This window comes from Gavialis gangeticus, unplaced genomic scaffold (assembly GCF_001723915.1).
Source record: "Gavialis gangeticus isolate Ggan-Ray unplaced genomic scaffold, GavGan_comp1, whole genome shotgun sequence".
Lineage (NCBI taxonomy): Eukaryota > Metazoa > Chordata > Crocodylia > Gavialidae > Gavialis > Gavialis gangeticus.
Genome location: NW_017729006.1, coordinates 34,493,734 through 34,510,654, shown reverse-complemented (window position 1 = coordinate 34,510,654; position 16,921 = coordinate 34,493,734). Strand labels below are relative to the sequence as shown.

At 42.4% G+C, this 16,921-nt stretch overlaps 1 protein-coding gene across 1 annotated transcript; it reads left to right on the top strand.

The window, feature by feature from the left end:
• The first annotated feature begins 2,558 nt into the window (after positions 1 to 2,558).
• LOC109291882 (cytochrome c oxidase assembly factor 1 homolog) lies at positions 2,559 to 15,267 on the top strand. The gene is made up of 6 exons (XM_019509102.1): positions 2,559 to 2,635; positions 2,905 to 2,966; positions 4,079 to 4,182; positions 7,967 to 8,136; positions 11,873 to 11,943; positions 14,606 to 15,267. Exons 3-6 carry the CDS (start codon positions 4,089 to 4,091, stop codon positions 14,700 to 14,702), a joined length of 432 nt encoding a protein of 143 aa, XP_019364647.1. The 5' UTR covers positions 2,559 to 2,635; positions 2,905 to 2,966; positions 4,079 to 4,088; the 3' UTR covers positions 14,703 to 15,267.
• Positions 15,268 to 16,921: the final 1,654 nt, after the last annotated feature.

The window sequence follows — 16,921 nt, the reverse complement described above, 5'->3', positions numbered from 1 at the left end:
AGAGAATCCCTTGTGTCAGATGCACTTTTAAAAGATATTTAATATCAAATCAGCTGCTGCAGGGAAAATTCCAGTGCTCAGCGCTACCCAGTTCAGGCCAAACCCAACTCTGCTTCAACCTCGAGTCTGAATGCCATCTCTTTGGGCCAGAACTTTATATTGTTAGAATGGCAAATAAAGCCCCCCTCTACATGTTGCCTGCATTATACAATTAACTGGTTAATTGTGCAAGTTATTTAAACAGGCTGCATGTGCAAATTAATTAATCATGCCATAGAAAGGTCCACCCACCTATAAAAAGTTAGAGCTGGAAAGTGTGTAATCACTTTATAGCTGGTTTTATCTAGCTTTAATTTGCACACACAGTTATGCCCTAGGTGAGCACAAATCCTTGTGTTAGCTGTAGCTTGAAGAGTCAGCAATTTCAATGGGATGCTTCAGCTGTTTGGTTCACAGGTGACCTTCATGAGAAAGAAAAGGAAGCCTAACCCTCTGCAAATACAGCAAGTAGTCTTTATATTCTGCAAAATTTCCATAAAGTAGGCTGGGGTTTGCTCCACTAATTGCCAATAAAAAAGGCCCCTTATAAAAACCTCATTTCATGTACATGCAGTGGTTCACGTGATGTTAAACCAATTTCTAAGAGTCATTCTGTCAAGGGTCACTAAATGGGGTTCTGACACTATCCAAGGAGATTTTCACTTCTTCAGAGGTTCAATAAAACTAGCATTCTTGACAAGACTGAATTTCTCTGTTGCTTGTTGTCATAGAGGTAACTCAGCAAGGCAGACAAGTAGTATGTGGGAGGACATCCCAGAACTTGTGATGGCTGGGGGTTTAGGAAACCTGCTCCACCACAGGCTTCCTGTGTGATGTAAGCCAAGTACTTTAAAAATCAGAATTGAGAGATTTTGGTGGGTGTTATCTTTAAAAAGTCTGGCTCATCATCTCTGTGTAAGCCAGTTCCCCCACCTACTAACTCAGGACAGTAGTGTTTTTGTCCATCAAGGAGTGTTGGGAGGATAACTACACAAAGGTTGCAAGACACTCAGATTATCAAGGTGACCTGGGCCACATGAGTATGTCAGATACAGCCTGGGTGAGGAGGCTGCTGTACCATTTAGGTTCATAAATCACTTGCTGCCAGACTGCATTTGTTCTGAAAGATATATTAGCAATAAGCCTTCTTGCTTCCTCTAGTTGCACAAGAGGGAAATATTCATGTTTCTGTGCACAGAGTGATCTGGTGGATAGGTGCAACTGGTTAATGAACATTACGGCAGATGTATGAAATAAATGGTCTTTGGCATAAATGCATGTTCCATCATGCTGTCCTATGTTGTTAGGCACCATGGTCATATTGTTGAGAGGAAAAAGTAGACAGACACTGACATTTAGCAGCAGCAGCAAGCATGAAAGATCATCCACATCCATCTTATTTAAACTTAACATAGCTGGAGTTGCACTCAAAGCATCTTTTCATCAAACTGTCACTGGTGCCCCTCAGTACAGGGATTTGTATACCATTACCTTGAATTTCTCCGCAAGGAGCAAATTGTGCGACAGTTCTAGGTTGCCGTTTGGAAAAAGGACATAAATGCCTGAAGTCGCTACATGTTACACTCAATCAGCTTCATACATTTTAGATCTTTTCTTTCTGTAAAATGGTGGTGGTGGTAGTGGTATTAGAGATGTTTATAGCTTTTCATGTAGGTCTGGTCAAGCCAGCATGGTAATAGTCTGATGGGATCAACTGGGCAGTATCCCAAGCAGGCTGCAACTCAGGAAGCCTGTTGCACAAACATCCCCCTCTCTCTACTGGGTGTTGCTTACACTCTGGAACGTGACTATTTGTGAGAAGTAGCGTTTCCTTTAAGAGGAGGACATGGGTCCTTGCAGCTTCTCTACAAGAATGATTTTAATCACCTCCTTTCTGAGGCACTTGAGTAATGTGAAGGGGGAGATTAGTTGTAAAGGTAGCACTGTGAGCAAGACCAGTTAGAGAGGAGCAGGAAAAGAAAACCTGTGTTAATGACCACAGAGATGGGAGGGCATGAGGATATGGAAGCCACAATGGACCTTACTGGATTTTGCTTTCTGGAGCAGGAGCCCGATAGGAAATGGTGGGAGAAAAAAAAAAAAAAAAAAATAGTTGCTAGGATTACTGCCATGATCTAGTGCAGGGATGGCCAACCTCTGGTTGTGGCACATGGCAGAGTGGCAGATAGGGCAGGAAGCAGAGCAGTAAGATCAGGAAGGGAGCACAGGGCAGGGAGCAGAAAGCAGAGCAGTAGATCAGGCAGGGGAGGGGGATCATTGTAGCACACCTGCAAAAATGGTGGTTCCCCACTGGTCTAATGGTCCAGGAACTATTCACAGGTCTGAAACAGGAACCGTGTGTGGTTTAAGTCTCTTGACCTTCCTACCTCAATCATCTTATCTGCAGAAGGGGGATAAGAATATTTGCCTCTCCCTAGACTGTTTTAAGGGTTTGTTTTTTAAAGTCTTCACATAAAACTAACTGAATGTGAAAGGGTTATGCATTATTCTGATTTCAGGGCAGCTCTTCCATGAGAAGATTTTAAAAAGCAGAAGATTCAAGAGATCTGGTTGGCAGAGACTACTTTTAAAAAAGGTATGCTACAGTGTAATTTACAGTTAAACCTTTAAAAAGAAAGCTGCTTTTGCACATTAGGCAATAGGTGAAAGCTATTTCTGGGTTAAGTTTCCCATTTCCCTTAGACTAGAACATGCAACATAGTAGGGAGAGAAATGCAGGCAAACAGTCTGTTGCAGGCAGGGTGGGGAACATGCCAGACAATGCTTATGTCACACACTGGCTCAGAGCATTATGGGCGGAGGTTTTTGCATTTGTTACCCCACCCTTAAATTGTGGTTCTTCAGGTAAAGCAAGGCTTGACTAATGCATACACGAGAGATGACGGAGACCATTTTCATAACAGGAAGTAAGTGGCTTTGCCTAGATCATATTTCAGTAATTGGCTTAGCACTCTACTTCAGCAAATAGGTTTAGCTTATAGTCCATTTTTATCATTTCAGCAAGACAAGGGTTTTGTTTTGGGATGGAGGCTTTTAAGGCTGGTAATGTAGCCTGCTAAAGCATCCAGGTGGCAATGCCCATACTGCCTCCAAACATTTACTCTCTCTCACCACTAGGCCTGGGTTTTTGCCATTGGAAACAGGGTTTGGATTATTCCCCTCACTTACCCATTACTTGTTAAGCATTCACCCAAAAAAATGGGGTATCTGGATAGGATTCTTTAAGCCCCATCTTGCTGTAATGTGGATCCAAGCAGTGTGGTACTGTCTTTATACTTGTTGAGAATCGACACGGGAGGACAAAAAAAAAAAAGAAAATCAAACCACGTGGGCAAAAGAATTCTGTCTACTAATATTTCTCTGCTAGCCCGGCCATTTACTGTGTGTCCGCTGTGTCATTCAGATGGATGCCACAACCATGACTCATTAAAATGTGCAAAAAAAAGAGGAAGCACAAGGAAGATTTTTGCAATCCTATTTTACCCATGACTTAAGACACACAGCAGCATTATCTTCACTGGCAGGGCTGTAGCTTAGCTCTGCAGCTGAAGATTTCCGACCAAATTCACCCCTGCCACAAGTGCATTTATTTTAGTGGAGTTACACAAGAGAGAAATCTAGCCCTCCGAGTCTGAATACTCGCACTGTTGCTGAGGATGTATGGGAGGCTATGAGAACAATATGCTGCGTTTCTGGCCGTCGGCCACACCAAGGAGGTCATTTTCTTCTCGGCAATTAGTGAAGTGGTGGCATCACTAAAGGAAGTGAATAAACATATTCTACCCTGCTTAGGTGCCCAGTTCTCATCATGGATTTCCTCCGGCTGCCCTGTGGGGCCCCAGAGAGAGAGCTTGATTGCTACACGTAGTGTTTTTGTTCAGAACTATTTTGCTATATTGAAAGCACTTTGGCAGAACGTGCAGGGGGTGGGGGAGGAAACACGTGCACACCCCCCCCCCCCAAGCCACCTTTTAGGTTTCCTTTGATACAACAAATATCTTTTCTTTTCCTCCCCCAGGAAGAAAAAAATGCCAGTCGTTTTAAGACGACTGCAGAAAATAGCTATTTGTCTGGGAATTTTTGGTGGTAGTTCGTGTGTTGTTATGTATCATCTTATGCAAAGTAAGTCCTGTTGCTGGTAGCAACCTTATTTCTGTCCTCCCAATATATATCTTCCCTTTGCAGAGGGTGTGTAGGGGACTATTAGCATTTCAGATTTCAATAAGCAAGAATTATAAGGGGGAGGAAGGGAAGAGAAGTTGAACTTAAAAGGTTTTATTTATCAAGCCAGCCTATACAGCATCCTGCAGCTTGAGACTCAGCTTTATTTAAAGCACAAAATAATGGTACTTTCCAAAGCGCTGTCACAGTAGTCTCAAAAAAAAAAAACCTCAGCATATGCACTGTACAGAAAGCAGGCTTTTGTGGTCAGTGGAAATTCTGGTATTTGGGAGGGTTTTTTGTCATTTTTTGGAGCAGATATAAAACGTTCATTCCTCACAGACATCTTAGGAGAGAAGCCCTTATGTGAAGGACACGTGGACACTTCAGAAGTCTGGTCTGTTTGTAATCATCCAGTTTGTGGTCCCTGAAGATGACTATGATCTTCTGAGTTGCTGACCATCATGAATATCTACTGCAGGCAGTCATTGGTATCTGAGAATGCATAGCATTCAGCAGGATGGGGCCCCTTGGACTCTACTATAACTCTGCCAAAAGACATCATCTATTTGCTACTTCTGACTGGCTGAAAATTAACATAATTAGTGCAAGCCATTGATCTTTTCCCCTTCCCTGTCCCCAGGTTCTCTCTAATCATACAGCACAAGGCTTTGTTTCCATTAAGCAGAGTTCTCCAGGCTACCTCTCCTCGTGCAATCTGATTTGACAGATACTGCAAGGGAATGGCATTTTGCTTAACCTTACATCTGAGGACACTGCCAGAGAAGTGTGGCAGAGCCTGTTCGTCAAGCCCTTGGATAAGGGGGTTGTGAAACTGCCCCGTTGTCTTTGCACATTTTAATAAATCAGATAGCTGGAAAGCAGCCCTCCGTTTTAGACAACTCATGCCCTTGAGCTTTGAAATGCAGGTCTTAATGACAGATAGATAAGCTTCCGAGTTGTAAAATATAGAAGCTGGCTTTAACAAGGGTATTGGCAAATATATATATTTTAAACATTCCCATCTAGAAATGTCTTGAAGGATTTACTTTCACTGTCATGGCAGATACTTTAACTCCAAGCCATTTAGGTAGATAATCAAGGTACTTCACACAGCTGCTGCTCTGGTGAAATATCGATCATCAGATAAGGTTCTTTCTGTTAGTTTGGATTACAAGGCAAGGGGGCTTTTCATTATAAAAGGACAGCCTTCATTTAGAGTTAGGCTTGTCATTAACATTTAACAGGAACAGAAGGTGCCACATTGCAAGGTAGTTTTGGTTTTGCATCTTTAGTCTTGAAAATGAGCAGCCAGCAGTCTGCTTGTTTGGTTTCTATGATGTTCCAGTTCCTGCTTCTCCCTTCTGGAGGGCCAAGACAAGCCATGTTTGAACCTAGACTTCTCCCCGCCACCACTTTCCTTTCTAGACTTTACTATTGCCAGTGAATCACACTACAGGTTTCCCTCACTTTATACTGTACATACATTCCTAGAAAATGGTGCATAACTTGAATTCACATAAAGGGAACCCACTTTACAATGTAACAAATAGGGATACATTCTGACACCGACTGTACTGACCTCCAGACTCATTTCTACCACTTTTACAAGACAATTTTGGTACTCACCAACAACAGACAGTACACACAAGCACAGGGCACTATCATAATGGGGACAGCAGCTACAGAAACATGCATCGTAGACAACAAGCAAGGAGCACAGATCCACACAAGACTATATTTTGGTGTGCGTTACTCCCACAATGCACCGTACAAAGCAGCTGACTGCAGGCTTCCACTGCACCGATCGCATACAAGTGAATTTACCTCGCATATAACGAATTTGGTAGAAAAAGGGTCATTGCATAAGAGCAAATTTGCACATACAGAACCCACATAAAGCAAGGGAAACTTGTACTTCCTCTTATCATATGTGCAACTGGTCCTTTGTTGAACTTTTTTGGTTGAAACCCAGAACCTCTAGGGACACAGAGATAGCATGGTGGCAGGGAGCGAGACCCACAACCCATGCAGCCTCCCTTCCTCTCCCCCCATTCCTTCTGAAATATCTGCATGTATACAATATATTGTAAACTCCCTCATTTCAGCCTCTGTCTGAGGCAGACATTCATCCTAGCTAGCTGTTGTGTACCTGCTCTCCTTTCAGTGAGCCCTGCTCCATTGGCTTACTACAAATAGCAAGACAAATATTTCAAACTAAATAAGGCTCATAAGCATCTTGGGCACAGCTGAGAATGGGAAGGGGTTTAGGGGACCAGCTAGTTTCCCACCCAGGGTCTGCTGCTGTAGGGGGGCCTGGTTGCAGCATGCTTGAAAGCAGCCTGGGTAGCTGCTTACCATGGGCTGCCATTTTCCGACAGAGATGGAGAGTGGCCATTCTTTGCTAGGGGCTACAGAGAGGAGAGGAAATATAGACCCACAGACAAGTCTAAGGTAGAGTCACAGAGCCCCATCCCGCTAGGTACTGTGCATTAACTACTAATGGATGTTGCAGGGGAAGGAGGGATAAAGAACTGCTGGCCCTTTTAGGGCCAGAAAGGTTTGCTTGACACTTTTCTGGGAACTGCCTCCCTCCAGAGCACTGAGGGAGACTCCTTGGAAGATTTAAGACAAGACAGGGGAGGTAGGAGCAAAGTAGTCAAAGTAGGATATTCATTCACATGCAGCATTGTCTGACATACCAACTGATTTCAGGGAGCGCAGGGAATCTCAGTAACGCATGTTTCTGGGGGAAAGTCTTCAGCAGATGCTCCTTGATAACCAATTTCAGGCAAACCTTTCTGGCACTAGGACCAATAGTTCTTCTTCCCTGCCAACAGTGATTGCTAGTAGAAGACATTTCCCCATGGCCAAACTACAGTATGTCTTTCCACTGCCACAGTATTTTTCTACATTGCCACATTGTGACCCCTCACTTACCATGCTGCAAAGCTAGTACTTTACCGTCTTTCCTGGGGATTACTGAGAAAATCTTTTGGTACCCCTCCAATGAATCCTCCAAGCATGATCAACTTTCTTTCTGTGGGCTAAGGCTCAAGTGAGCCTCTGAGGTCAAAGGCAGCTGCTGCTATACTAGGTTAGTGCCAGTGGACTTTTTCGGTTCCTGAGTATTTTTTTTTTTTTTTTTAAACAGTTCATTTAAAAACGAAACGAAACATTGAACTGATTCAGAACAGTTTTAAGAGCTCATGCTGCTGATCGTTTTTGTGGGTAGCAAACAGAAAATCAGAACAGCAAGCAGACTCAGCAGTAGGTCTTTTCTTAAACACACAATTTCACTTGTCATAAAATTCAGGGGCTGGGTCACCTAAATATCTTGTATAAGCAGCCCTCTCTTACTGCAGGAACTTCTCCAATGTTGGTATCCTGAACCTATTGAACAAACAACTGTTGGTGAAAGCTGTTCCGTTTTCTAGGAAGACTGGGGGAAAGAGAAGAGGTTAGGGTTGGGGTAGGCAACTTCCAGCATGGGTGCCTGAGCATGGCACATGAAGACATTTTGCTTGACACATGTGCCTAGGGGCAGATGGCAAAGGGGCTGGGGTTGTACTGCCACAACAAGGATTGGGTCTCCTGTGGCTCCCTCACTGTCCATCACTGGCACACCCACATCTTATAAAAGTTGAGCTTGCAGGTGTTTTAGCACTGGCCAGAAACAAAAATCGCTGACCCCTGGGTTAGATGGTGTGTCCTCTTGTTCTGCATTCTAATCTCTTTACACTGGTCTGTCTCTCTTGCTTAGAAAGTTTTACCAGGACACAGTATTATCAGCAGGGTCTTGAGCGGCTTAACAGTGAACCTACAGCCCTGGAAGCGCTAGGTGCGCCCCCACTGAGAGTGCACAGCATCAGATTGACGGACAGGAGTAACCGTGTTGACATGGAAAGAGCGCAGGTAACAGCTGTGACCCTTCAGCATGGCTCTTTAGCAGTGGGGGCAGGGGTAAAGAGAGGGGAGGCCAAAGGTGAGATTATTTTAGAAGTGGGAGACTTAAGAACAGAAGCCTCATTTAGAGCCAAGAGGGTTTGTGCCCCTTATTTTCTTATGGAGCCTGGGGGTGCGATCTCCAAAGCCCCTGGCTCTGGTATATGATACGAGACAGAAGATCAAGAATGAATCTTTCACATTGCTAGCTTACATAACAATTTAGAGTGACAAGAGACCTGGTGAGTCATTGAACTAAGTCCCTAGCCACCACAGGTAACTGGGTCAAATAATTCCTTTTATAAACTTAACAAAGTCCATCTTGAAAACAGTTGTCATCTTCATCTCCGCTGCTTATTTGGGAGGCTGTTCCAGACCTCATTCCTCCAATGATTACTAACCTTTTTCTCAATTTCCAGCCTCAGTCTATACTAAAAGAGAGTGTTGGCACAGACTAACTTGAACTGCCTCTTCTCTCTTCTGGGTATTTAATGTGCTCTGTAAAATGCAGAGGGGTAGGCACATATGTAAACAAGCCAAGCTTTTTAGTTTCCTATGTGAGCTTTCCATTCCTCCGATCATCCCAGAGCTCTTCTCTGCACATCTATCTATCTATCCATCTTGACAAGGGTTGACCAGAATTGTACATAGCATGTAGGAAGTAGTGTTACTTGTGCCCTGTATGGTAGCTTCAAAGCTTCCCCATCTCTACAGGAAATCCCTCACTGATGCAACAGTAAAATTGTATTGGTAAGCAATGTCTCACAGATTTTTCAGTCAGTCCAGATGACCAACAGAGGCCTTTTTCCTCCACTCTTTCCAACTGATTGAGGGACCTTCTTATAGCAGAAGCTCTGATTAGTCTTCAAGTACAAGCCTCAGGCTTTGTTCTTCTAAAATTTTAGCCCATTTCTATTAGCCCAGAACTCAAGGCCAGCTAGTTTGTTCTGTTTGATGTTTTGGTTTTCCCATTATTGCTCATGCCCCTTCACATTGTCATCAGCAAGTTTCATGAGCACCCTTTGCCTTTCCATGTCAAGGTCATTAATGACCAACATAAAATAAACTCAGTCCCAAGACAGGTCCTTGAGAAACTCAGCTTGCCATCTGTTTAGCCCAACAGGCCTTTTAGTTCAGTGCATTTTCATTCCCCCTTTAGTCAGCTCCTCACCTACTTTACAATCTTTGGGCTAATACCAACTTCTCCAGTTTAACTAAATTTTTCATCTGCTACAGTCCAACTAGATAAAATCTTCATTTCCTTTGTCTGAAGAAGAGGTTCAGTTATCATAGTTCATAGGGTTGGAAGGGGCCTGAGCAGATCATCAAGTCCAACCCCCTGCTATGGCAGGAAACTGTACTGGGGTCAAACAACCCTGGCAACGTGTTCATCTAGCCTCCTCCCTATCAAAGAAACTGATACTGGGATAGGGTAGCAGGATCTGTCGTCTCACTTTTTATCCCATTTTCCTTGTACCTCCAAGTCTTTAAATTATTTGTTTCTTCACAGCTCATTCTAAAAACCTGACATCCTGTTGAAGGAAGACCAATAGGTCAGTGGCTGCCCAGAATGCTTCTCTTTCATCTTTTTTCAAATGCAGGCAGTAGGTTTGCTTTTCTCCTGACATACAACTCTCTATTTAACTTAATAAAAATACTCTGACTGATGAAAGAACTGGCACATGAAAAATCACAAATCCATTCTGGGATGAAGCAGCTTATCTAGTGCCCCGACTTGATCCCAGCAAACCATTTTGAGTTTTGCTTCCCTCTTGGATATGGCAATGCCTGTATCTATGTGTATGCTTTCATTAGCCATCCTGCCGGTGCATTGTTGTTCATTTTCCATTCTTCTTGGGGAAAAAAAAAAAAAGAGACTCACCAAAAAAACTGAGTGGTGAAGGAAAAGAAACAATGTACCTACTCATAGTTATTTATTATATAGACAGGCAGTTTAAAAGGAATTTTCCTTTCCTTCATAAGACTTTTCTCCTCCTGCTGGTTTTTTACTTAAAGCATTGCCTCCCATGGGATTTTAGGCCATTAGGTTAACTACAGCATTACAGAGCCACTGGGTAAAATTTTCAGAAGTACCTCTGGGATTGCAGCATCTAAGGTTCATAGATTTTCCTTGGGACATAGGCATCTACATTGCACAAGTAGGATACACACCCCTACAGTGACTTCATTTGAAGTCACAGCAAGCCACACTTGGCATGTGATGTCTACACCAGAGCTTTGTATCATGGGTTAACTTCAGTGGCCAAAGAGAAAAATCTAAATGTAGGCAAGAAAGGTCTAATCTTCCCTGGCTTTGTTGGAGGTTTCCAGTGCGAACCCAAGAGCCATCTCAGTAACTCTGTAGAGGAGTACAGGGTGTTTTGAATCAATAATTTTCTTCCAAGTGTAGGGCATTATCATTACAGGGTTTTCAAAGGAACCCTAAAACCATCTGAATAACATGTCACTCTTCCTCTCCTTGCAGTTAGATTTTGCACACATGTCAAACTTCCTGGTTCTCCAAGTGTTCTTAGTGAAGTGGAGGCCAATCTTTTTGACAGGTGTGCCACAAACTAAGCCTTGTCCTCGAAGAGGTGCAGCTCAGATCCTCTCCTCCTGCCCAGTCTGCTAGTCTGCACCCTACCCTCCGTCCTGCAGTCCCTGCCTAACCAGCCACTCTGCTGCCTGTTGTCATCTCACCGATCTGCTGCATGACACACGCAGGAACTGCCTGCACCACTTGTAGCAGGTTAACCACCTCTGCCTTAGAGCCGTCTAGGCAAGCCTTCAATTTCTAATAAAAACATGAAGAAAACATCAAGCCTGCTCCACCACACAGATTTCCCTGTTTGTAAGCCACCTTAAGAGTACTACTCAGGTTTAAGCGAGTCAAGAGGAAGTCAAACCTTTTTATCTTCCATCTCTTAAGCTGTAAACCGACAACTTTCTTCTCCATCTCATTACTCAGAGCCCTCTATCACAGTGAATGAATGATCTTTTCACAGCCATAATAGCTGACTAGACCACAATGCAAGATCCTTATATCTTTCACAGGCTGATGTACCATCTCCACTGCACTCCCAAACCCTGCCAGTTGGACCCACTTGGGAAGGCTTTACACTTATTTCTGATGCCACTACAAGTTAACCTCTTATTTTCTTCAAATAAGAGACTGCGAGTGCTAGCAGGAGGGCAGCATGCAACTGTAGCTTGGTTTATTTACTATGTTCAGGGTAGCGTTCAGAGTTGCCAGAGAGATTTGGATGCACTATTCCATTCATTTTAATGGAGTCCTGTTTTGAATCTCTTAACCCACACTCTTGTAATTGTCATAAACAATTATATAGACACTTGTCATCAGGCAATCTTCAAAGTATTTACAAAGATGACTCATTTAAAAACAAATCAAAACAAAAAAACAAAACAAAAAACAAAAACAAAAAAAAGAGAGAGAGAGCTGTAGTCTTGAGAGAGAATGTTTCTTTACCATCGGTTTGTACACAAAAGTAAATCGTCTCTGCCCCACATCCATCCACCCACCCTTTAAAGTTTAGTGAAGCAGAGAAGTGTCAGAACATCCAAGTTTAAATTACAAGAGTAAGATTTTGTTTTAGCATCTTCTTGACTATGAAAAAAACAAAAACACTTTTCAGCCATGCGAGTCAGTGAAAGGCTTTCAGCAATTTTTTTTTTAAACCACCTGCAGGTAAAGATACCAGTATCTGGAACCAAATCAGCTGGGTATCTCTTCATCAATTCAGAGAGAGAGCCTAACAGGTATGTATGGAGGGGGTGGGAGAGACATATGTTGCAGTTTTGTGATGGGACAAGCAGGGGAAAGAGGACAGGACATTTGCTTCAGTTATTAGGTATTATGAAAATAAAGAGGAAATGCATTTGAAGAGCTTCTGAAATGCTACATTCGTAGGCTGTTAGTGACAAAATTATGTTCCTCTCTAACTAGTCTATTTTAGATGTCCTATCCATTGACTACACATCAGAAGACATTGGGTCAAAATTGCATGTCCAGTACTCCCTTCCTTTAAATGTAACCATGTTGCCCATGACTGTAGCCCACTATTTAGTGTATAAAGTGGCCCACTGAAATCAGACTTAACCTCTTCCCTCCACCCAATAGGAAAATGTAGAGATAAAGAAGTCTGGTTGTCCTTAAGTATTACAATATAAAACTTGCTCTGTTCTCAGATTTTAGGAAGCCCACGGAGGTTAATTGCAGATTACATCATTTTCATCAGTTCCCCCAAAAGATGAATCAGGCTAAGACAAAAGTATCACCTCTCTACCACAATATATAAATCCATATTATGGATCTAGTGACTTGGAATGTTTCCAGCAAATCACCCCCTCAAGGCCAAGCTGATTTCCAAGAATGAACCAATAATTAAGAAAAAGATGCAAGAAGTCTCATCTCATGGAGAATTAAGAAAGGTTTCAGGAGATTAAAAGAGATATGAGGTCAGGGAACATTGTGCGCTCAGTTTACCCAGTGCTTTGTTGTTTAGAAATCCAGTAGTGATGCACTTCTTTTAGCTGCAGTCAGCCATACAGTATAACTTCTCATGAACGGACAAGGAGGATTTACCATATTGCTCTTAAGAATTTTTGTGGGAAGCAGATATGAAGTGCATCAGTTAAGGCACCAGGCAGCACTTGCACAATTCAGGTTCCTGTTGATCTGGTCTGCCATGGAGAGTGTCCCACCTTGGGTAGGTTACTGAAGATCAGCTCCTCCCGAGTCATAGAAGTACTAATCCCCTTGATTACAGTTTGTCTGCATCCCTCTGAGAAGCCAAGTCTTACTGTCTCCATTCCTCAGTTCCTCATTTGTTCAACGAGAACAACAGCACTTCCCTACTCCTTAGGGATGTTGAAAGGATAAAGACTGAGACGCTTAAATGCTAAATAGAAGTGCCTAAAACAGATGAGTTTTAAGTGTGCACAGAGTGCCGGGGAAGCATACTTTAAATTCATTTTTCAGGAACATCTTTGCCACTAGAAAGGGGGCAAAAAAACTGTGGCAAAAAACTTGGTCCTGCATAGTTACTGCTGGTAGTACTGATGGACTCTTCAAACACCTAGTTCTCAATTACTCGAGAGAATATCAACTGTACCCATGCAACCCTGCTATGTAGTTGGCTTGTTTGTTTGTTTTTTTAATATCGTGTGTAGACAACAAAACCTTCAAGTAGTTCACAATCTCCTCAGATGCAAGATATTCCAGACTGCTTAGACTCAAGGCACCCCTCAGAAAATGCCAGCTCTTAGTTTTCACTCTTTTTTACTACAACCTTTGGTTGCAAAGATCTCAGAAAGACCACAACAACTCAGAAGATTTTTAATACTGTGGATTCCTGTTTGACATCTCTGGGTTTATCTTGCGAATCATGTTTGCAAACCTAATGGCTAACATTGCATGGCACCATGTAGCACCCTCAGGAGGAGCTGAAGGTACTCCAGGGTGCCACATCACCCTGGTTGAGAATCACTGCTTTAGAGTCTAGACCAGGGGTGGCCAACCTGCAGCTCTGGAGCCCCATGCAGCTCTTCAGAAGTTAATATTGAATCTTTGCACAAGCACACAGGGACTTTGGAAGATGGTCACCAAATGGAAGCTGGTCACCGTATGTTTGTTTGCAAATCTTTGTGCATGATTCACAAGATAAACCCAGAGATTTCAAACAGGAATCCACAGTATTAAAAAAAAAAAAAGTGTTCCAACTTGTGCAAAGATTTGAGGAGATGCATATTAACTTCCGAATTGCCGCAGGTTAGCCACCCCGGTCTAGAATGTATGAGAAACAGACACAGCAGAGGTGCACATTTTCAACCACAAAGTAACATAGGTGTGTTCAAAGTCTATTTCAGGAGTGATGGTTCAGAGACAAGTACTTATGAGAAAAAGAAAAAATCACATCCTGGGACCATCCTTCCAGACCAGTAAACTAATGCTGACTGTGTTCACAAAAGTTAGCTTGGACCAGAGCTTTGACGAGTGGAAGGGTGTCCCTTTGTGTACCGCATCAGTAGGTCTCTCTAAATTACTCAGCTTGTTCTTAGTAAATTGCTTCTTCCTTCTACCCTCATGTCAACTTCACGATCAGGAAGAAAGGGATGCCAAAGGCTTCCAAGCTGTAATAATCCTTCAGTAATGTGATCTGGCTCCACAGGCAGAAACAACCTAGGCAAGGGCTGACTTGCCATACTGAGAAACAGAAGCGTCTAATTTAGAGGTATTTGAAAACTTGGATGATAGGTGCAAGTTTCTACAACTAGGACTTGGGGGTTTTTTTAAAAGAAAAAAGCATTCAATGTGTTAGAGGATTTAGTTCTTCCTGCCTAGTATTTATAATTTATAAATTGATTTTAATATTGAGGCAAAGTCTATCAATTAAAAGCTAAATACTTTGTTTTGCATCAGCTGGCGTCTCCAGGATGTTACATTGAAACTCAGAGATGGCCATAACATTCCAGTATACCGTTCACCTATAGAGAAAGCCGATGGGCAAGAGGAATAAACAGAGGCATTGGCTTTGCAAGTCCTGTTCACTTGAAGGATCTATTGACTGGTTATATCATACCACGTATGTTTAAAACAGTCACAAATGGATACTTTGCAGCCAGTTCTCTCTAGCGCTGGATTCTGCGTTGGCATCCTCTTGGCTTCGTTGATTTGTGTGTACAGGAGCAACACAAAATAAAGATTTTACAATAGTATTGTTGCAAAGTAGTTATGCTGCATCTTGTATATGCTGCTATCCTGAATGCTTCTTACCAAAAAAAAAAAAAAGTTGCCAGTAGATTTTGTCCTCTGATGAACCTCAAGCTGGACAGCTGTGTTGCTTTCTCCAGGGTCAGGCAGTTAGTCAAATTGTACAATTCAGATTGCCTGACATAAGTTTGCTTGTTACAGTGAGGAATTACCTAAAGCAGGACAAAAGCCACTGAAGCAGAGGCAAGAGAAAAGTAGCAGAGTGTGTGCATCAGTGATGGAAGTTACTCATCATAATACTATATTTTAATAAAGGCAGGCATTGTTCTTTGGGTAGATGTGATATCTTTTGTTAGACCAACCAAGTAGTTTAGGGGGGAGTCCTTAGCAAGCTTTTGGGCGCAGTCACCCTTCATCGGGCATTTTATTAGAAGCACTTGACAGCCTCCATTATGATTAACTGGAATATCTTAGTTATCAATGCTTTATATTAAAAGGTACGGCATCCACTGTTAAAAGACTTGAGCAAATGGCTCCACAGCTGTATGTTAGAAGATGCAGATTTTGCTGGTATTTAACAATAGATGCAATGACAGTTTAACTGACATGCAAATTAAAACTCAGCAGCATAAGAAAGATGAGGCTAATGATCAGACATGGAAAACATCTTTTGAGAATTGCAACAGTTCCCTGCTCTTGCAGTACTTTACTAGAAAGCAAAGGAATACAAGTAGCTCGTCCATTTAGGTACCCTGAAGCAACACAGGAGCAACGGTATGTCCCAAAATTAATAACATCATAGGTCAGCAAAGCTGCAACTACATGCATCAAATCTTGTTTAAGCCGATTATTGAAAGTGGACTGCCAAGCTACGATTGACTCTTCAACTAAAGTTTTTTCCCTCCATTTTAACCTATGAATGCAAAGCCTAGTAGTTCAGCCAATTAACAAAGGTGGACAATGAAACCCTGCTTATGTACACAAATCACTTATGTATTTTAATGCAAGCTATAGAAAACTTGCAATATTTTTTAACTCCTAGGTCTGGGACAGAAGTTTCACAAACTGGTTTGACCTAAATCAGTTCAGTCTGATGATTTATCCAACCAGGTTTATCTTAAACCAGTTTTGGCCATTTTGAATGTGGTTTAAGTGCACTGAACTTCTGTTGCGTTACAGATTTGAACCGGTTTCTGACCACTTAAACTGGTTTCTGTGCAACTTCTGTCCCTAGCCCTAGAGCTTGTTCAGTAGACAAGGTGGATCACATACACATTTCAGAGATGTAAGAGAGCCAGCAGTGACAGCTCCTGCTAGTTGAGCTCTGGGAGGCTGTTACACAACTGTTGTTTACTACATGAATTTGCTTGTTGCAATCTGAAGGCTACACCTCAGTTAGGAAGCCAAGGTTGAACCAAGCACCTCTGTCAGTTGAATTTTTCACAGCCACAGAGACTAAAGGGCACAGGAGCCTTTCAAGGAGAGAGGAGATAGCTGGAGAGAGCCAGCTCCATTCTAAACCCTATACAGTTCCTCCCAATTTATGTATAACAACATCCCGCACAACCCTAGACTTGCTCACAGTTCTTTATTATTCCATGCCCACATAAACCAGGATTACCCAAAGTATTAGGGGATTAAGTGCCCGAAGTCAGCAAGAGTTGAACAGCAAGTTTTCTTAGGCCCCTTGGATAATCCCAGCCTAAATACATGGGAACATTGCAGCTTCATAAAAGGGGACAATGCAGCCTTTAACAGGCTATATAATATTCCAGCTGTAGCTTTGCTAGGCTTCTTATTTTTGCTTCTGACATTAACAGGTTAACACTCTTGTGCACAGCAGTTCAACCTTCAGCCAGGACAGGACAAGAATGCACCTTTCCAAATTTGGATGACAAAACAAAACTTTTCTTTTTTAGTTAAATCAAGGTTTGGTTTGATTTGGTTTGGGTTTTAAGAGTACAGTTCCTAAGAAAAAGGAAGCAGAGATAAGACATCTCTTAACAGTTGCAGTTCATCCTGTCT